The 21,389-nt window shown below is 42.3% G+C and overlaps 2 protein-coding genes and 1 long non-coding RNA gene across 9 annotated transcripts in view; 1 reads left to right on the top strand and 2 right to left on the bottom strand.

The window, feature by feature from the left end:
* The window catches only part of SH3GLB1 (SH3 domain containing GRB2 like, endophilin B1), a 32,926-nt gene extending 26,748 nt beyond the window's left edge, over positions 1-6,178 (bottom strand). For 4 of the 6 annotated variants that reach the window (XM_043520546.1, XM_038412362.2, XM_043520544.1 and 1 more), the window contains exon 1: positions 6,035-6,178. In XM_043520546.1, coding sequence (XP_043376481.1) covers positions 6,035-6,106 — 72 coding nt within the window. In that variant the 5' untranslated portion in view covers positions 6,107-6,178. Of the gene's footprint in view, positions 1-5,525; positions 5,547-6,034 lie in introns of those variants that run through there. The other 2 variants (XM_043520547.1, XM_043520545.1) reach the window with 2 other exon arrangements.
* Positions 6,179-6,221: 43 nt separating this feature from the next.
* LOC122461295 overlaps positions 6,222-21,389 on the top strand; it is a 54,238-nt gene continuing 39,070 nt past the window's right edge. Inside the window, exons 1-2 of one of the 2 annotated variants that reach the window (XR_006283194.1) lie at positions 6,222-6,430; positions 17,021-17,351. This is a non-coding gene — a long non-coding RNA (uncharacterized LOC122461295). Of the gene's footprint in view, positions 6,431-17,020; positions 17,429-21,389 lie in introns of those variants that run through there. The other variant, XR_006283193.1, reaches the window with a different exon arrangement.
* LOC119860514 (calcium-activated chloride channel regulator 1-like) overlaps positions 18,894-21,389 on the bottom strand; it is a 34,981-nt gene continuing 32,485 nt past the window's right edge. Inside the window, exon 14 of the mRNA XM_038414313.2 lies at positions 18,894-19,446. Within this exon, the coding sequence (XP_038270241.2) occupies positions 19,031-19,446 (416 nt within the window). The 3' untranslated portion in view covers positions 18,894-19,030. The remainder of the gene's footprint in view (positions 19,447-21,389) is intronic.

Below are 21,389 nucleotides of genomic sequence, written 5' to 3' on the forward strand. Positions count from 1 at the left end.
TACACCTCAGTCCTCACTTGCAAACCTGGTGCCCGTCACAAGCAGATATTTAAGTTCCAGCACTATAGGCAACCACCAGCCATTTTAGGTTGAGTTTTAGTCCTCCAGTTACAGAAAATTGCACACTAGTGGGTCTGGGTCTTGTTCTAACCCCTGAACTAATTTAATGTTTTCCATCTCCATCTCCAATGTTAGATTACATACTCATCTGACAACCCCGTTCAGGTTGGGCATTTTCAGAGAAGGAAACCTGGCTAGGTAATTAAATCCCTAGCAAGTTTACAATGTAACATAACCAGACTAGAAGTATTCGGGCTGCAGTAACTTTTATTGTAGTAACTTCAACATTCTCTGCAGTAAGTTGTACAAGAGAACCAAAAGCAAAACTAAACTGGAAAAGGAATCAGATTGGACAATGTCGTTTCTCTTTCCATTATGAAGAGTGAAAAAGGGTAACTTGGTAGTGCCTCCTTTTCAAGACTGGACATATGTTCATCTTCACTGGGATCCACATCAATGCAAGGAACTGCACAAACATTGTCTGTGGTCTTATTTTGTAGGCATATTAATATTGTTCTGTTTTCTAATGTTTATAAAAATAATTTCAAAACCATTACATTGCTTTACATTTGCTAAAAGGAACATTTGATTAAACCATGTTTTCCAGAACAGAAATAAAGTAAGAATAAGGAGTTAATAGGAAGAACAGCAGCATGCACTATTCCTTTCGATGACGAGAATTGGAATACAGATGTAGACTCCAAATTTGCTAATCAAGATAGTGCCTTATTGAATCAGTTCAAAAACAGACCCTTATCCATCAAGCAGACTGAAGTTTATAAAAACATTAAGGTTCGGCTCAAACATGTAGCTCTTGGTTATAGCAGATTATGAACTAAGGCCAAATTTACACTACAAACTGTTGCCAGCATAGCTATGTAGGTCAAGGGTGTGATTTGTGACCGACATACCTGTGCTGGCAAAACAGCCCTAGTGTGGAAACTATGCTTTTGCTGGTAGAGTTTATTAGCCTAGATTAGCTATGCCAATCAAAAGTTTACCACTATCAGTTGCAGCAACACTAGTAGAGCTTTGCTGGCAACGTACACCAATGTAATTCCTTCTGTAAACCTGTGATCCAAGTTTCCAGGTGGCTTTACTACTATAGAAAGAGATTTCTAACACAACTCCAGTTTTAGAAAAGGAACATACGAGTAGGTCTCCATTTCCTCGGACCCAGCCAAAGAATACTGACCTTAGTTCTGCACAAGTCTCACCCAGATACTAATTGGCTAAAACTAATCCAGGTAAGGTTGAAATGAAATTACCTGTCTGGAAGAAGTAACCAAAAGAGACTGCAAGAATATTGGCTTGTTTGTTTAAGTGTTTGCGCATCTCCATCATTTGTTTATCAGATTCACAACACAGAGGTCCGTTTAGACTCCCAACTACTGCTACCAGAAGATGTGGCTTGCTCAGCTTTTATTATTTACATAAAGCTAGGACGCTGCATCCATTCATTTTGTATGTGAACCTCACAACTATCATCCGTGCCTTTGCCACCTCAAGATGAAACTACTCCAATGCATTCTGTGGGGCAACATTTTAAAAGCATCCAGAAACTGAAGCTAGTGAAGAATGCAGCTGCCTGCTTGGTAACTGGGATGTCTTGCCATGATTCTCAGTGGCTGTTCGTGGTTTCTAGTTTATGATACTGATTTTGACCAATAAAGTCCAGAATGGCAGAGAACCAACAGGAGAGAGTGCCACAGAGCACCAAAACCGCTCAAGATTAAGTGCCCACTAGCATAAGACAGACGACACTGCTGGCTAGGCATTCTCCATGAGGAACATGTCACAACATGGGAGTTCCCTCTCCCGGATCCCTAAGAACACAAATATTTGAAGGGCATCCTGCAAAGTCAATCTGCCGCCACCACCACAGCAGCATCTGAGAGAGGGGAACTTAAAAGGTGTGGAATTGCTAGAAAAAGGATATTTGAGTTTCTAACTGCTGCATGGTGGATGCTGTACATTAATTATGTTTAGGTATCCATTTGGCTGTATTTTTAATTATGGTCAAGAGTGCATAGAATATATGGATCTATTAGAGTTTTATACAAATGCAAATCCTTTCATGTTTTTAATAATTAAACTCCTTTTCTTTTTCCATCTTTTGTGTTTACTTTTTCCATCATACTCAGAAAGTGAAAGATTGGTTAGTTTCTCTTTCTAATTTTCATTTAACCTGTAGCGTAAAGAAGTTTAGGGTTCAGAAACTGAAGTTCTAGACATGAAGACATTTCTAGTTCTGTTGTGTTTTTAGAATGAAAGCTCCTGGGGCAGGGAAAGTGCATTTACAAGTCATCACACAAGTTATGGTGCTAAGTGACATTCACCACAGTTTACCTTTTAGGGTTGACTAATTTCAATAAGTTACACTGTCATTTTTGACACAGCACCCTCCAAGAGCCTTTCTGTTGTCCTAATGACGTCTGTATGAGCCTTCCCAGTATCCCAGGACAATTTTACTATTCACCCTGTATATACACAAGTGGTATCAAGTACAGTTTCAATTGAGAGAAAAGTACATTAATTTTGAATGTTATTTGCAATATAGTAACATTTTTAGACAGAAATGATTTTCATATTGATGTTCCCCTAAGTCAATGCCATACTGCTGCCACTCTAGTTCTTCCCAAAGTGGTGAAAGCTACCTTAAACTCTAAATTTGAAATGGCTTTGTTTCATATCCTCATCATGACATATGTATTTAATAGTCAAAACTGAAAAGGTAAAGGTGGCAGTGTTCTGCAGCCTGAAGCTTTGCCTTTAACTTTTAAGGGATAGCTAGCACATGGCTGCTCCAAAAAAGGCAGATGGTGTTACATTTTAATAAAATAAAGGTAACACTTTTATAGAGCTCTATTCAGAGTAGAAAATTAGACTGCTTTCTAGGACACAGTAACATATTGCCATATTGGATCATACCAGTGCATGATCTAGTCCAGTAGCCAAATAACAAAAGCAGCTTGTGTGTAATATGGACAATTTATTTAAGGGGAAAACTGGCTTTTTCCACATGGGAACAACTCTATCTACCCCTTCATACCTTAGTGTTACAGAGCTGTTCAGACACAAAAGGCCATGTTAGTGAGCTCCTGAAACATAACCACTACCTTCCCCAACTCCAACAGAGGCCACACACAAGAGGTATACCTTCTGCTGTATGGCCCCAGGAGGAGGGAAAGACTAATCCATTTTTGCCTGGCTTTTGATAGAGAGCATACTAGTTGTGGGAGCTGGCTGGGAGAAGGGTCTCCGGAATCTTCCCCACAGTTACTGTTCAGGTTAGTTTGAGATTCTATTTTCCCCAAAGACCAGGGACATCTGGACACCTTCCTCCTTAAACGACAATCAAGATGAGGAAGAACTCTTCAACCCCACAAAAACTTCCTTTTGTTCCCAGCAAGCAGAACCCATTTTTACAAGGGTGATGACTGCTAGGAAGCTTCACTACCATGAAGTTGTCCCTTTAAGGGTCCTCCCCACCCAGAGAGAGACAACCTTCTTCTAAGGAAGCAACAGCTTCCCTCTAAGAGTCAGTCCACAGACTAACAGCTGGGGAGTGGAGTGGGCAGTGACAGGGAAGATAAGCACTGAGCAACTACATCTCCTGAAGATGAAGCAGCTGCCACCAAATATAAATGCAAGGTACAATTTTCAAAAGCACCCAATTGAATAGGGCTTGGGTACTCTTGAAAATATTATGCACCCTCTTGTTATGCATCTCCAGAAACTTCCTCAGGAACACTAAGCTAGAGCAAGCACTTAGAAGTTATTTTTCTACAACTGTATTATACTGCTTCACATTGTGCTTTGTGAACCTTCTATGAAGGAAAGATGTTTCACATTTAGAGACAATTTCTATGGCTGCTTATACTCCATACTACCAGCCAGCTGAACATTAGAGCACAAGAAGAGTTTAACACAAACCACAGAGCAGTGCTAGTTACATGCTGCCACACACAGAAGGAGTATAGCACTATTTGCAGTCCCTACATAGATAGTGGCTTGTAGAATTTAAAATCTAGAGAGAAAAAAGGGGGGGGGGGCGGAAGTAGAAGTGGTACAACATACAAGCAGTGTGACATAGGCAACACGAACCTGCTTTTTTATATTAAGCTTATTGTATTCTTTGGTCAGCAGTTGATGTAGCAACACTCACTTCCACATTTCCACTGAGGCTTTGTCTACGTTAAGGTTTTAACCTTGGATGTAGCTACACTGGTGAAAACCAGTAACTTAGATGGCAGTGCACTGGTTGTAAGCCATGACTCACAGCAGTGCAGCATACCCCTACTTTAACCCAGGGTAGATGGCAAAAGATCTACAGTAGGCTTAAGTTGATTTACATGCAAAAAAGGAATCAAGATATTAAAAAAAGTCACAAGGTTTACATCACGAGATCTTAAATAAAAGGAAAATTGTGCCTCTTTTTCCCCTCGTCCACTGAGAAAAGAGAGTAAGTTGCTACGTAATTGGGGGGACAAAAATGACAAAAAGTTTGGGAAGTATGGAGACACCCCCAAAGACCTTGAAGAGGATAGAAGAAAGAAATGTGCTAGAAGAGGAAACGATCCAGCCCATAAAGAAGCCATACCAGCTTTAAGATTGTTTTAATGGCACCGATTGTTCACTAAGTTGGGTCTTCTGTTATGTTTCTATCTCACCTCTACGAACCATCCTACTGATCCACATGGTTTCTTCTTGAATGTGAAGATTTAAAACAGTACTATTTTCTCAGACCCATGGCTAGATTCTGGCCAGATATTAAAGTATTCTTTTTTGCATCATAAAATTTTAAGCAAGTTTAAAGCCTTATTGTGACTCATCAAAAATATTATGACCCCCCAAAATGAGTTGCTACGTTCTCCTTGGGAGTCTGATACCTGAAAAGATTTGCTGTGGGAGTGATTACATAACAAGATCAGAAGCCTACTCCCCCCCCCCCCCCGCGATTAAGGAACAGGAGCCAGTTTCACCTTTTTAATGCTGAGGATACTGTGCAAGAGTAGTTTGGAGACAGAAGACTGCTAAGAGGAATTTTTTTGAACCAATATCAAAATCCATCAGCATCTCCTCACAGAGAGATTGTACATCTTTTTGAAAGCATTCAGACAGGTTCATAGGCCAGGCCAGCTGCTTGAGGTACATCACTCATGTTCATTTGCTTCAGATGATACAGGTTTTTTGTTTTTTTAAGCTCACTGATGGGAGCTGACCTTCCCATTTCAGCCCCCCAAACGGTTAACAGTCCCTGTGTCGGTACATTGTAACAAACGCTGTTGCAAGACACAGCTGCTCTGTCCAGATAGGTACTAACTGTACATGCCCTGCCCCATGTCCGTAACATCTGAACTCCTCCTCCCCTCCCCCCTTGTGGCTTGGGGTTTCCCTTCGCAAACCCCGGTAGCGCCGGGGGGGAAGGGGGGGCGGTGTAAACACACACGAAAGAAACACACCTGAGGCGGCAGGAGCCGGTTTTTAAACAGGGCGTCTCGATGCGTAACTGGAGCCGACTGCACCGGCTCCGTCGGAGAACGGGCATCAGCCGCGGGTTACTGTGCTCCGGGGTAGGCGAGACAAGGGCCGCCGTCGCCTCACCCCCCTCAGCTCGGGGCAGCCCGGTCCGAGCTCACAGCCCGGTTCAGACACGCTCAGCGCCCCGCCCCCCGGCTCCATGCCCGCCCCCCAGCGGGGACGGGGCGCGCGGCCAGGGCTCCCGTGGGCCAGGCCAGTCTGCGACACACCCCGCCGCCGCCGCCGCCCCGGCATGCGGGGACCGGCGTAGGGCCCGGTTCAGGCGCCAGGCTCCGACCGAGCACGGAGCCGCGCCCCGGCCGCCGGGCCCCACAGCAGCCACCCAGCACCAGGCCGCAGCCTCCCGCGCCGCCGCCACAGACGCTGCCCGGGCCCGACCCCGCAGCCCGTGCCGCGGCGGCTGGACGCGGCTCCCCCCGGCCGCCGGTACCTGCACGGCGCGGCTCAGGAAGGTGCCCGCATCGGCAGCGAACTTCTTCACATTGAAATCCATGATGCTCATCCTGCGGGGGGGGGGGGCGAGTCAGCCCCGGCACCCGCTGCCGCTGCCTGCCCCGGCCCGCCTCAGAGGAACCCGGCCGGCGATTGGGCGGAGCGCGCGGCGTCAGGGCTAGGGCGCCGGCCGCGTTACCGCCCCCTGCCCTGAGGCGCTGTGGCGGACACAGGCCTTAAAGGGGCCCGCACAGCCCGCCCCGCCTCAGGGGATGCGGGGTGGAGGAGAGGAGAGGAGAGGATCTGGCCTGGCCTGGCCTGGGAGCCACCTCGGGCGATCGGGGTCAGAGGGTGATGGGGGATCCGCCCCGGGATCATCCTCAGCAGCACTGGGGTAGGAAAATTTATACGCGGAGAACAGGGCTTATAAACGATCCTGATGGGAGAATCTGGTTGTTTGGAGCGTCACGGGTGGACTTTGTCTATTTGCCGCCCATCCCCATCCGAGATCAGCCAGATTTCACCGGTTCAGATGGCTCGCGGTGCGCTAAAATGTGCTATACCGAATGGGAGAGGCAAAGTGGGTGAGGTAATATTGTTTATTGGATCCACTTCTGTGGATGAAAGAGACAAGCTTTTGAGCTCCACAGAGGCGTATCCTCTCTGAATGGGAGAGATTAACTCCCCACTTCGCAAAATCCACTGTTTTATATTGGTCAAATCGTGTTGTTTGTCTTCCAAGAGAGTAGTAGCAGGATAATTCATGACAAGGTAGATTAGGAAAGGCCAAGAAAAAGACTACAGAGAAGAAGTAGTCCCCTCTGTATACATAATGCAATTTATTTAGTTACATACATATAATGACAGGTTTCAGAGTGCATCCGATGAAGTGAGCTGTAGCTCACGAAAGCTTATGCTCTAATAAATTTGTTAGTCTCTAAGGTGCCACAAGTACTCCTTTTCTTTATACATATAATGTATCTCTGTACACTCTAGGTGCCTTTAATGTAACTTAAAATACATTAATATACTAATATAAGGAAAGTGCAGGAATTAATATGATCTAAATATAACTCACAACAAACCAAAAAAATTACAAGCTCAAATTACTCTCCCACTTAAATCATTTCCCACGATTAAAATCCCTTCCCCCACCACTTCCTGACTATTTATAAATGCTGGGGAAACAAATATGAGATTTGCTCATACAGAGTAGTTTGGTGTTGACTATTCTAGGATGTGAGATGTTGCATAAACAACACATTGCTATTTTTATTTGGAGAATAATTTGGTAAACATGTTTCACTTAAGCCACACCACAGCAGCAGTAATTACAGGGAGATTCTAGGGTACTAGGATAGGAAGTACATTCCAGGGAGAGGAAGTAATCAAAACAATCAAGGTTTCAGAGTAGCAGCCGTGTTAGTCTGTATTCACAAAAAGAAAAGGAGGATTTGTATAAATTTGTTAGTCTCTTAGGTGCCACAAGTACTCCTTTTCTTTTTGCAAAGCAATCAACTCAGTCTTGTTTACATTCTTCTACAGTGGGATTCCAGGAAGGGGCAGGGAAAACAAACAAACAAAAAACCCAGACAAACTTTCAGCAAAGTTGCCTTTGTGCAAAACAGTAATTGATAAAGATTGGGCCTGAAAGCTACTGAGTATGTATGCATTTGCTTTGCTTGAGGGCATTTTACCATTCATCTTTTACTTTAGCAAATGTATGCATCTTTGCTGATTGAAGACTGCTTTCAAACCCTTTTTCTACTGTTGATTTATCTCCATTTTGCTGAAACTATTTTTTGTAATATAACCTGTCATTGTTTTTCAAACCTCACAGGAGGCACCATGCTCCTGTAGAGACTATAGTGTAGTGAGAGGAGCTGGGTTCTATGCCTAGTGCTGTCACTCTGAGATTTTTCTGAAAGTCAGTTAGGTTAAAGTTTTCAAACTTGAGTACATAGATAAAAGTGGTCCTACTTTCAGTAGCTGAGCCCCTATAGATGCCATTGATTAAATGGGACTTGTAGTTGCTCATTGCCTTTACAGATCAGGCCACTTATGTCTCTAAATATGGATTTAATAGCTAATTTTAACTAACAGGCAGTGTTTGAAAGTAGGGTTGCCATCTTTCTAATCCCTGAAACCTGAACACCCTGCCCCATTCCTTCTCAGCTTTAATGTTCAGAAAAATGGGAGTTGAAAGTAACTGAGATATGGATAAAGAAAAGGAGTACTTGTGGCACCTTAGAGACTAACAAATTTATTAGAGCATAAGCTTTCGTGATCTACAGCTCACTTCAAGCTTATGCTCTAATAAATTTGTTAGTCTCTAAGGTGCCACAAGTATTCGTTTTCTTTTTGCGAATACAGACTGACACGGATGCTACTCTGAAACCTGAGATATGGATGGAAATCAGTACAGATTGAAGCTAGTCCCTTGTTATCAGCACAGTATTCAAGTCCTACTCCTACCTCACTTCCTGCACTTAACTTCTCCAAGAAGAAACTGACCTTCCTGAAATTTTGCTTTCCTTTTCTTATCCCAGAATAGAGTTTTTCTGGGAAGTTTGATTTAAAAAAAAAAAAACAAAAAAAACCCCAAACAGTTTTAAAGCTATGGTATTTTGAAAACTTCCCTAACCGTCACTTTTTTGTCCACATGCAAATGCTTGGCTGATAAACTCAAAATTTGTTTTGTTGGCCTTGGTCAGGAGAGGTGCCTTTTAGTTCTGGGAGGAGCAAGAGTTGTTTTTAAGTGTACAGGTCACCATCCATTAAAGTCAATGGAAGTGTGTCCAGAGTCCTTCTATTACCCTCAGTGCATGTTGGATCTGGCACATAAAATGCAACGTTCATCAAATAATAATGATAAACATTTGTACTATAAGTATTTTGTAACTTAAATGTTTATAAATATAAGCAGCCCTTCTTCTGACTCCAGCTCCTGACGGTGGGAGAAGTAGGGGCATGACCTAAAGAGCAGGAAGTCATGCGATTCAAGGCTTTCACAAAAGCTAACACCATTAGATTCAGTTTAATTTCAATGGAGACAGATTTAAAAACAAAACTTTCTGTAGTGTACTGGCTCAGGGGTTCTCACATTCTTTATAGTGTGGACCACAGTACTTGCCATTTGTGCCTTCCCCCCCCATCCATGATCACATAACATCCCTGTGGCAACTACAACAATTGCTTACATGAAAAAGTCATATTGAGAAAGTATTTATGTATTAGAATTTTTTTAAATGTAGGTTAGCAGTTGGAGATGAGAGGAAGAGCCAGCCCTTTGTGACCAGCTAGCCATTCAAAGACTGCCAGCCAGCACTTTGCAGAATAGCAGTGGTCCAGGGACCAGGGTTTGAGAATTGCTGTGCATGAAAATCTGAAGATAAATTTGATTAAAAATGGACTAGTTTATTTTCATTGTCCTCACTGAGAGAAATACAAAAACTAAACAAGCAGCTTGAGCAGTGGAAAAATAAAACAGATATTTAAAATTCTTTGTGTTTTAATTATCAAAGTTATTAGTCTCACGGGCCATTGGTTTCTGTAGATATATAAAAATGCACGGGGCTATATTTTCCCCCTCTGCTAAAATGAACAGATGGGGCTCTAACTGGGGGTAACAAGGTGAGAGGCCATAAAAGATGTAGTGTCCGCTCCATTACATACTCCCCCTTCCCATATTCCATTCTGTGAGCTTTGTGTAGTTAAGGCTCCATGGAAATATGGGGACAGGAGTGGACAGAGCCAGGCAACAGCTGTTCCCTACAACATGCTTCCCTCCAGAAACCATGTGTAATGGGATCCCCAGGGTGCAGCCTGGGACTGTGGGACCACTGTTCCCCATTAACTCTCCAGCCTGGGCACAAAGCTTTCACAATGCTTTGCTAGTGACAAGCAGCAAATCCCTCCAGGCACTGTTATCACTCAGCACAACCACATGTGGAGCCCCACACCCAGCTAGATTGCATGAATGCTCCCAGAGCCAATGGTGAATCACACAGAGAAAGGCAGCTCCCAGCCTTGTACTTCAGGAATATACCTTCTTGCACTGCTTAAGACAAGCAGTGCAAGTTTATTAATTGATTCACCACTTCATCAGTGGAAAGTGGATATACACCAGCCTTTGTAAACTTGAGCAGATTTACCAAACTTCAGGCAAACTCACTGTTAAAGATAAACAATAAAACAAGTTTATTGACTGCAAAAGATAGATTTTAAATGATTATAAGTGATAGGCAAAATGTCAGAGTGGTTACCAGAATAAAATATAAGCATGCAGTCTAAATTCTCAACTCTATTAGACTGGACAACATCTAAATTAAGCAGTTTTTCAAACTACTGTACTGGTGACCCCTTTCACATAGCAAACATCTGAGTGTGACCCCTCCCCCTTATAAATTAAAAACACTTGTTTATATATTTAACACCATTATAAATGCTGGAGTCAAAGCGGGGTTTGAGATGGAGGCTGACAGCTCACAACCCCCCATGTAATAACCTCACGACCCCCTGCAGGGTCGCGACTCCCAGTCTGAGAACCCCTGAGATAGAACAATGACTTTCAGCAGATCATAACCTTTCGCCTGATACCTTACATGGCATGCTTTATATGCAAGATCACAATTATATATAAATGAGGAATATGGGGGTTATAGGCGCTCCCCTGAAGCATAGAATGTTACACCATGGATGTCTGAGTAGGAATTAATGTTACTTCTCAGAGCATACATTTCTACTGGCCTCCACTGTAGTTGCAAGTGTGCCATCTACTGTTCTCAAATTGGAGTTGTACTGGTAGAGGGAAGAGGAATGCAAGAGCTGTGTGGAGGGATTGTTACCCGCACAAAATTCTGTTACTCACACACTCTAGGGGCACCCACCTTTACCCCATTCCTAGGGCTCAGGGCATAACCTTACTCTCTAGAGCATCCATCTTTACCCTTCCGTGGGCTCAAAGCATAACCCTATTAATTTAGGCACCCATGGTTACCCTTCCGTGGGCTCAGGGCGTAACCTAACACTCTGCAGGTTTGCAGGGTCTTTTACCAGTGAAAGAGCCTTACACAGTAATATCCTTAACCTCTGTTTATTAACAATCACCAAAATAGAATGCACACACTAAGCATACAATGCTCACCACTCCTAATGAAATTTTCTTGATGACCAGTCAGGATCATGTCATCTGGGGGACTCCAGCTTCTGCTCTTCACGGTGTGATTGGCAGGGTGTTGAGGTCTGGCAGCTCTGATCTTGGAGCTGTGTCTGGGAGTTGGTTCCCAAGAACTTCCTTTTGGACTCCAGTTTATATAGTGAAATTTGAGTCCTACTTAGCTATACCTTAACCAATCATTTTACTAAATTTTACAAACTATTTTCTAACCATTCCTAACATATTGTAAAACAATTATTTAACCAATTATACCCCACCACCTTAATTGATTTACACCAAGCAAAATTAGTTATGCAACAGACAGAGACAATCAAAGAACCAGACAGAGACCACACAGATAAACAATAGGGAAGCGGGGACCATAAAGGCAAAACAATAGAAGTATAGATTTTATAATCACAACTGTTGATAAGTGATTTCTTGTCAGACAGAACGCTGTCAGACAAAGTTTTCTTTAACCATCTTAAGATCTATATCTTTATCTGGTGATGGTGGGTACTGTTAGGACAGGATTGAGAAATGTACTGTAGGCAGCAATTCTGACTTCACAGGGAAATGGACTGGATGAACACGCATTGTTATTATTATAACTCCTGTCCTTCCACTTCCCATCTTCCTTTTTTGTCCTTCTATGATTGTCACTTGTTGGCATGTCAAATTTAGATTGTAAGCACGCTGCGGCAAGACTATGCCTTTGTTTCTGGGGTTACCTAGCACTGTGCAGGGCACTTGAAAAATACTCTAATAGATCTTTTCCATCTCACATTTCTATTATATTATAATACAGCATGCAAATGAAAACTCATCCATGAAACAGTAAAGAGAAGAAATCAATTGATATACGCAAAATCAAACTCTATGGTAACATGGTTTATTAGTATAGGCCTTGATTCTGCAATGATCTCCATATAAGTGGACCTCTGCACATGTATGAAGCCCTGTTGAAATCAGTGATGCTCTGAATGGGCCTGGGATCCACCTGCATAGAGCTCATTGCAGGATCAGACTCATATACAATACAAAGATTCAGACAAGAACAAATGACATAAGATTATACATATTAGTATAAAGTAAAATGATTCCCAGCATAACTGGAGAGTATTAGGGGGAACCTTTTGAGACTTTTATAATCTTAAAGTGATGACATTTGTTTAAAGTTTATCTGAAAAACACAAAGGACTAGATTAAAAATCTGACACTTCTAGAAACAGATTTACTTGCTGTGACCATAGTTGCTAGAGGGGCCACGCTGAGAATGTTCAATGAGGGCAAACTGCAAAGAATGGGGTGGACGATCCCCCAAACTGGTGGTTTATTCTTATACTTAGATTCACTAAGCCAGCAGCAAAACAGCTTCTGTAATATCTTACTGATAACCAAGAAGCCAAAAAATATAGTTTCCCTTAAGCAATCCAGCCCTGGGCTTCCATCCAGATAGCCAAGTCAAATATGGTGAGGATTACTTAAAATCTTATTAATCATATATAAAGTTCTATCAATCCTAAAATATCGGACACATTACTCACCAGGTCAATGTATATTTCAGATCTTACCTAAATACACACTTACAGCCAATTCTTATTAACTAATCTAAGAGAGAGAGTATTGTGATTAAAGATCATTATATATACAGATATGAATAAGGTTCTTTGGTCAGTTTCATAGCAGACATGGTGAGCTGCTGAGTTGTATAAAATCTTTCCAGAATCAGTTCATTAGGTTATTGTCCAAATAGGTAGTCCATGTGCAGAGTCTGTTTAAATTCTTCCATGAAAAATAGCAGGGTAATCCTGACTGGAGCTGGAGACCTCAGTCTTTTAACTTAAATTTCCCCTGATGAAGTTAAAGCAGATCAGGCCTAGAGTTCTTTTATAGATCTCTGGCAGGCTACCATAGCCTCTTGACAGCAGATAATACAGCAGGCATTCCTTGGATGAAGACTAGGTAATATACATTGTTACTTTGAAGTAAACCTCCTATTTTCTATGTATACATAGGTAAACTAGTAGAATTAATTAACATAAGGCAATTATCCATTCAAACTATCAAGCCATTCCATTACGGCACAGACAATTTAAGATGAAGACAAAGTAATATTATTTCCTGAAATATTTTATATCTTTCATCTGAAGGTTAGCTGAACCATCCCCATGCATAATATATTGTAATTAAGACATGCAAGGGAATTAGCATCCATAAACTAATCTGGTTACATGGTTAACATCTAATAAGATAAAGGTAAACACAGACCAATACAATTAGTATTTACTTCTAATTCTCTAACAGTACAAAACTCTCATCCATTTAACATGGCTTTGATAACGGTCTACAAAGAATGGCTCTGTTTACCGCTTCAATACTTCCCTAATATGTCCTTAAAGATTGATTTTGGGCCTGCTGGTTGTCTAACCCTTGCTGGCTCAGTATCATACTTGCATTTAAAGGAACAGTGTCATGTAAGGTTGCCAATTTTGGTTTGGACGTATTCCTGGAGGTTTCATTACATGACATAATATTTAACTAAAGATTAATCTTAAAGTCCTGGAGACTCCAGGACAATCCTGAAGTGTTGTCAACCCTAGTGTCATGGTTGCAGACTGAAAATGTTACTTACTTTAAGGACTATATTTTGGTGTTTGAAAGCCAGTGGAGCACCAATAAACGTGTGCATGAGGGGTCAAGTGCCAGTAGTGCACCAAAGGATGTGCATTGAGGTATAAGGTTTTGGCATAATGCTTGGTGTGTGTTCTAGGGGTTAGAGCATTGGACTGGGCCTCAGGAAACCCGCGTTCTATTCCTAGTTCTGATACTCATCTGCTGGGGGAAATCACTCCATCTCTCTGTTCCTCACTTTCCCTGTAAAATGGAGCTACTGATACTGACTTCCCTGTAAAGTGCATTGAGAGCTACTGATGAAAAGCTTTGTATAAAATCTAGGTATTAATTTATTGCTATTACAATGGTGTGTGGGGACCATGTTTAGCAGCACTTTCTACTTCTATACAAAATGTATAGCTTTCACTCCACCCCGTGCTGCCCTTGTAGCTAACCCGTACTAACTGTTGTGTGGCAGTCCTGGTTGGTAGTCATGGCCCCACCCCCCCTTTCCTTTGGAACATACATCACTGCCAACATGAGCCTGAACCAAAGTTCATTGAAGTCAGTAGATCAGGCCCATTGTTAACAATCTCTCCTCTTCCACTCAGGAAGCATAAGCAGCCAAATTATGGCTGCCTCCTGTACAGATGTGTTGGAGGGGAAGTGACTCACTACATTACGGAGTGTGGCAGAGCTCCAGCCTTGTCCCCGTGGGTCCTGCGCTTCCAGGCGGTTTATGCTAGATTCAGAGGCTTACTGCAACCCTCCACATAGCCCTTCTCTCTCTAGGGCCAGGGATACAGCCTACTGAATCTTTTTCATCATAAACCAGCAAGGAGGTTGGTGAGAGAATTCCCAGTCTCTGTTGCTCCTATGGCCTTATACCAAGCAGGTTAGCCTCTTGTCCTGACAGGGGCCTGTTTTCCCCTCCCAGGAGATGTTTCTGTAGTGGTGGATTGGTGGGGGTGAGGGAAACCTGGGCTCTTCCTCTACTCTGGCCCAGGGACCCTAATGGTAGTAGCTGTTAGCAGCCAATATTTCACTGCCAGAGTTGCTACATTTCCCTGGGCCACTTCCCCTCAGCTCTCCTGCTTTTCCCTTCTTCACCCTTACCAATGACTTGAGGATGTTTTTGACACGGTCTCCCACAGCATTCTTGTCAGCAAGTTAAGGAAGTATGGGCTGGATGAATGCACTATAAGGTGGGTAGAAAGCTGGCTAGATTGTCGGGCTCAACGGGTAGTGATCAATGGCTCCATGTCTAGTTGGCAGCCGGTGTCAAGTGGAGTGCCCCAGGGGTCGGTCCTGGGGCCCGTTTTGTTCAATATCTTCATAAATGATCTGGAGGATGGTGTGGATTGCACTCTCAGCAAATTTGCGGATGATACTAAACTGGGAGGAGTGGTAGATACGCTGGAGGGGAGGGATAGGATACAGAAGGACCTAGACAAATTGGAGGATTGGGCCAAAAGAAATCTAATGAGGTTCAATAAGGATAAATGCAGGGTCCTGCACTTAGGATGGAAGAATCCAATGCACCGTTACAGACTAGGGACCGAATGGCTCGGCAGCAGTTCTGCGGAAAAGGACCTAGGGGTGACAGTGGACGAGAAGCTGGATATGAGTCAGCAGTGTGCCCTTGTTGCCAAGAAGGCCAATGGCATTTTGGGTTGTATAAGTAGGGGCATAGCGAGCAGATCGAGGGATGTGATCGTTCCCCTCTATTCGACACTGGTGAGGCCTCATCTGGAGTACTGTGTCCAGTTTTGGGCCCCACACTACAGGAAGGATGTGGATAAATTGGAAAGAGTACAACGAAGGGCAACGAAAATGATTAGGGGTCTAGAGCACATGACTTATGAGGAGAGGCTGAGGGAGCTGGGATTGTTTAGTCTGCAGAAGAGAAGAATGAGGGGGGATTTGATAGCTGCTTTCAACTACCTGAAAGGGGGTTTCAAAGAGGATGGCTCTAGACTGTTCTCAATGGTAGCAGATGACAGAACGAGGAGTAATGGTCTCAAGTTGCAATGGGGGAGGTTTAGATTGGATATTAGGAAAAACTTTTTCACTAAGAGGGTGGTGAAACACTGGAATGCGTTACCTAGGGAGGTGGTAGAATCTCCTTCCTTAGAGGTTTTTAAGGTCAGGCTTGACAAAGCCCTAGCTGGGATGATTTAACTGGGACTTGGTCCTGCTTTGAGCAGGGGGTTGGACTAGATGACCTTCTGGGGTCCCTTCTAACCCTGATATTCTATGATTCTATGATTCTATGATGTCTTCATTAACCAGCCCTTCAGTTGTACTTCCTCTCTCCCTAGCTCTCCTCTGCCTGACTGGAGTGAGCCCCTTTATAGTATCATAGGGGCCTTAATTAGAGTCAGGTGGTCACGTTAGGTTAATGGCCTCACCTGACTCTTTGCAGGTTAATTGGAGTCAGTGTTCTTATTAGCCTGGAGCAGCCCCTGCTCTGGTCAATCAGGAAACAGAAAACTGTTAATCCAGTGGCTAGTATATCTGCCTTCTGCTACTTTGCTGTACCCAACTGGCCTGGGTCTATCACAATAGGCTGTGAGCTCTTTGGGGCAAGATTGTAATTTACAGTGTGTGTGAAAAGTAGCCAAAGCAAGGAAGCCCCAATTGTAGTTAGGTCCTCTAGGTACTTGTGTAATATAAAGAAGAGGCGGAAGAAAAAGAAGAGCCAATCACAACTGATAGATGAAAACTTGGATCTATCATTTTTGACTGTCCCACTAAATAAGTATTTATATGAGACATAAGTGCATCCTTGAAGAAGCTGTTTTGGTCTAGTGGGTAAATGTGTGATTTTTGGAAACATAACTGAAAAATTTTTGTGTGTGTATTTTGATGATCCACTAGATGTCAGTGTAACCAAAGCATTAAGCTGATAGATAACAACTGCTACGTTATTATGCTACTTTAGGAAATATGTCCAGGAACAATATGACAACTGATTACTCTGACTCTGTGATATACTTCCTACCCATACAACTTCTGTTGAGTAGGAATGTAAATACTTTTGAGAATGATGAGCTGGTAGTACCCTTCAGTTTAGAGGTAGGATGACCAGGCAAAATGAAGTGCTACCAAACAGGTGGAATGCAGGTAAAACTAGGGGCTCTTGAGGGGGTTGATACCTGTGAATATTGCTTTGTGATTGTAATTTTTCTCTTTATTCCTCCCCGAAAGCTGTCTTTCCAGCTTTTCTTCAGAATGTGATGACTATTCTTCCAGACACTGCGGAGTGGTCCTGGCTCCCTCCAGAGATTATTAAGGCTGCTTTCAAATCAGCCAGAGAGATTGATGCGAAGTACTACAAGGTGCTCCCTCCCTAGGTTGAAGATATTGTCTCTTTACAGTGCTCCTAGCTTTTGCCATGTCAGGAATGAAGGACCAGCCCCAAACACGGATCTCTAGATGGTAATCAAACTGTCATCACTAAGTCAAATGCTCCTGGCTCCCAGATCAATTTTTCTATCAGGAAACAGCTCGGTTATATATGATTGGGCAGATCTATCAGGTGAGAAATCCCCTATTCTTAGAATATTTCTCACCGGGGCTAGAGATTAATTAAAAAATAAAAAGTAAAACACAATCTCCAGTTCCCATGGTCTGTTTTGTTTTACTGGTCTTTATGCATAACACATATTTATAAAGTGTCCAAGCCTTCTGTTTATTACACAGATATTCTACTAATCAGTCTCTTCTGTCCCATTCACCTATCCCCAAGAGAAGTGAAGAAAACCACCAACATGCACCAGACAAAACAAAAATGGGAAGTTATATTGCCTTTACTTTTGGAAGAGCAACTAAGAGTTCAATTAAATTTCTTATTTTCACTTCATGCCATAAAAAAACCATCAGCAGACATAAGAATTGCACTACTTAATCAGATCCATGGTCCATCTAAGCCCAGATCCCATCTCCGAAAGGGCTTGTCTTCACTCAAGATTTTCACTTAATATGTTTGTAAAAGCTAACATGGACATTCCCCAATGTTTGGTCCAGGCATGGTCCAAATGTGGTAACTACCTTGAGCTAACTGTCAGTTAATTAAAATTGTAAAAAACCTGAGTGTAGGCATACCCAGGCTGGCCAATATTTCCATATTATGAGATATACGTCAGTGGAAGCAGCAAGAAACCCCATAATGGACAATTATGAAATAATTTGCACATGGAAAACTTCCTCCCTAGCCACTGTTAGTGATTAGCTGATGACCTGAAGCATGAGGGTTTATATATCTTATAAAATAATTTGATCCCATCTAATGTAACGATGGATGTTTTCATTATCCAAAGAATAGGCGATCTTTTCCCATTTCTGGAGTGTCACATCACAGATCATGATGTTGCAAGTTAGGTTTGCAGGAGATGGGAAAAACCAATGAAAAGTCACCTGGTGAATAGCTTTTCCTCTTGGGTGCTACATGCTGTCGCTTCTGTCACATACTGTAGTAGGTGGCATTTCTGCTATCTAGAAATTTAGTATTTTCTCTTCTACTATTTTGCATTTGTTCTATCATTTAGAGTTGGAATGTTGCATGTGTGTTTGATGATTTTGTCAGGTAAAAAGTGTTTTCCATAAGCTCATTTGTGGATAACATGTGGCCCTGATCTGTGAATACTTAAACACCTGCATTAGTCATAGGATGAGAGTTGAGTTATGCATGTACCTAAGCATTTGCAGGCTCAGAACCAACAGATGTATATATTTATGTTTCCTACTCATTGAATATAACTGAAAGGAATGTATGAAAACCAAAGATTACAGATCTAATTTCTTCTTAAATCTCCCTTTCCTGACTGCTAAGCAACTGGAAAACAAAATTAGAAAGATTTTTTTCCTACTTTTTAAAAAACAAAGCACAGAGTACCTAATGTTGCAGAACTCTTGCAAGATTAGAATTAAAGTATACATCTAGATTGTCATTTATATGCTGCGCATTATAGTGATACGTCTTCATTTACTCAGTACATACTTTTAAATTCACTGTTCAATCTACATACATGTACTATAACATACTATACACTCACTGAAAGCAGATCAAAATACATCTAAATCCACCTTTATTTTAAAGTCAACGCACTTAATTTTCAAATCTATTACAAATTTGTTTTTCCTTATGTATTTTGAAAACAACAAGTAGAACTAATTAGGATAAATACCTACTGAGCTTTCATCTTACAATTAGTTCTATTACATTCTGAGCTCAGGGCCTCCCTTTCTATTTTTCTTATTTAAAATACAAACGGTTGTACTTACAACTATTAATACAGCTATTACAGCCCCAGTAACCATTAATACTATTATTGAAACTTTAATACCTTCATTGATAACATCATCATTAGGCAAGGATTCCTTTGGAGGAAGAAACAGAGCTGCCTGTGCTATATTAGACACCTCTGAGGTCAGGGAGGCATTATCAATGGCACGTATTGCAAAGTAGATTATAGTGCCATTTTCTATTGTGACACTTTCTGATTTAAACTGAAATGATTCTTTGGTGCCGGCAGGGTTAGGTACCAGACTAGAGGTATTCACGGAAGTAGCATTCTCAAAGGTGTTTCTTAGGTCCAGAAGACTTTCACTCATTTTTATTATGTATCTGTCAGCTGGAAAAAGAGAGGTATGCAAGTAAGAATGTGTTAGTATGCCTATTATACTATCTGTAAATGTAAGGATAGCACAGGATTTGTAGAATAGTTTTGTATCTTTATAAGAACTCCAATGATACTCCCTGACCAACCCGACCATTTTACCCACCCACATTATTGATGGGCCTGCTTAATTGAGAAAAAACATCCTTTCTCTGAAGAGCTCTGGACAGAATTCCTGTTAGAACTTATCAGTTCCACATTTTAGTTGGGTAAATAGTCTACTGTTAACTGATCTGGGGCATTTCCTCCTTTCATGAGCACTAACCACATAATATTACCAGCACTCTTAGCTTCTGCTGGGCTGAGCAGCAAGAAACCAAAACCAGGAATTTGAGATGAGTCTTCCACATGGCAGTGCAGAGAACTGCCATTAAACTGCCCCCATCTATGCCTTACTCCCCCACGCTTTACACAAAAGTATTTATAGTACTAAAATAAAAACATAACTTTTGGATGAGAAATGAAAATAGGATTTCTTTCACTTGTCTCTAGGGCGTATCCAGGTCAAGTATAAGACCAAACAGTACATCTGAAAAACACAGCAGTACAGGGATAGGTCCCTGCATCCTGGTCAACATTCCCTCTCTTAATGTGAGCAGGTGCTAAAGCATAGGCTGAGAGATAGCAAAATGCCTGCTGCATTTGCCAGCATAGTTAGTGTGTCAGGGATCATGCTGCAAATGTGCCTGGCTTCCCACTGTCCACAGTTGTCATTTCAAGACTGTATGGTTCTGTTCTGCTAGTGGGTTTTCTAGTTCTTTGCTTGATTTGAGCTCTATTTCCTGCTCCGCATCTTCTTTTCTATCCCTTCAGAGATGGGATAAGGGGTAGCATAAGAGTGCTATTGCAGCTCTACACCATCAGAGTATGCTCCTAACTGAGGTTATTCTTCTGTTGCTGGCTACTCTAGCTGTAAGGCTGTTTTGAGCCAGACGAGTAGTGCAAAGTAGCCACATAGAAGAACCTAGGCCAGTGTTTTGGGGATTTAATGGAGTTGCTGGTTTGTTCCCTGGTGAACTGGTTGGCAAGAGCTGTAGGTGTATGTAAAGATTTTAATCTGAAGCTGCTGTCTGTGTGACTGAAGGTTGTCTATCTTAACCTCTCTGGCTTGTGTTGATGTGCACACTATAACATAACCTGGTTACAACATACTTAAACGAGACCTAGCTGTGTCCCCATAAATGGACTAAAACTTTGGACTGTCCATGTTATAATTGGGACCCCTGACTTGTTTATAGTTGCAGTGTAGACAGTGGCTAAGCCTTGGAAGAGTCACTGGTGAGTGTGGTTTTGATTTGTTTGCCTTTGTAAACTAGCATAAGGCTGGTTGGTATACAAGTTTTGCATTTTCTGTTGTACCATGTTTGGGAGCACAGGCACTGACTTTTGGCTTTCCCAGGGGGTGCTCTACCGCCGCTCTGCCCTGAGGCCCCGCCCTCACTCTGCCTCTTCTCCTGAGGCCCCACCTTCACCCCATCTCTTGCCACCCCTACTTTGCCCCCTTCCCCCAAGTCCGCACTTCTTCCCATCATCTTCCCACTGTACCCTGCCCCATCCCCTTCTCGTCCCACTACCCCTCCCCCTCGCCATCAAACAGCTGATCGGCAGCCAGCCCCGGGACCCTGCTGAACTACTGTGACTAGTGAGTGCTGAGCCTCCCCTATTTTTTCCATGGTGTTTGAGCCCCGGAGCCACTACAGAGTTGGTGCCTATGTTTGGGAGTATTCCATGTTTCTTTAAACATTTTTTTAAAGGATTAAGTGGGACTAATGTGAGTATCATATTGAACAGGGAATTTATTGGTTATTGAGTCCTGATCTACACTAGGAAATTTTGTAGAGAAAAACTAGAGTAGGTCAAGCCATAGCAATGGTCATATTTTTTGCAGATGGGAAAGA

This window comes from Dermochelys coriacea, chromosome 8 (genome assembly GCF_009764565.3).
Source record: "Dermochelys coriacea isolate rDerCor1 chromosome 8, rDerCor1.pri.v4, whole genome shotgun sequence".
Taxonomy (NCBI): domain Eukaryota; kingdom Metazoa; phylum Chordata; order Testudines; family Dermochelyidae; genus Dermochelys; species Dermochelys coriacea.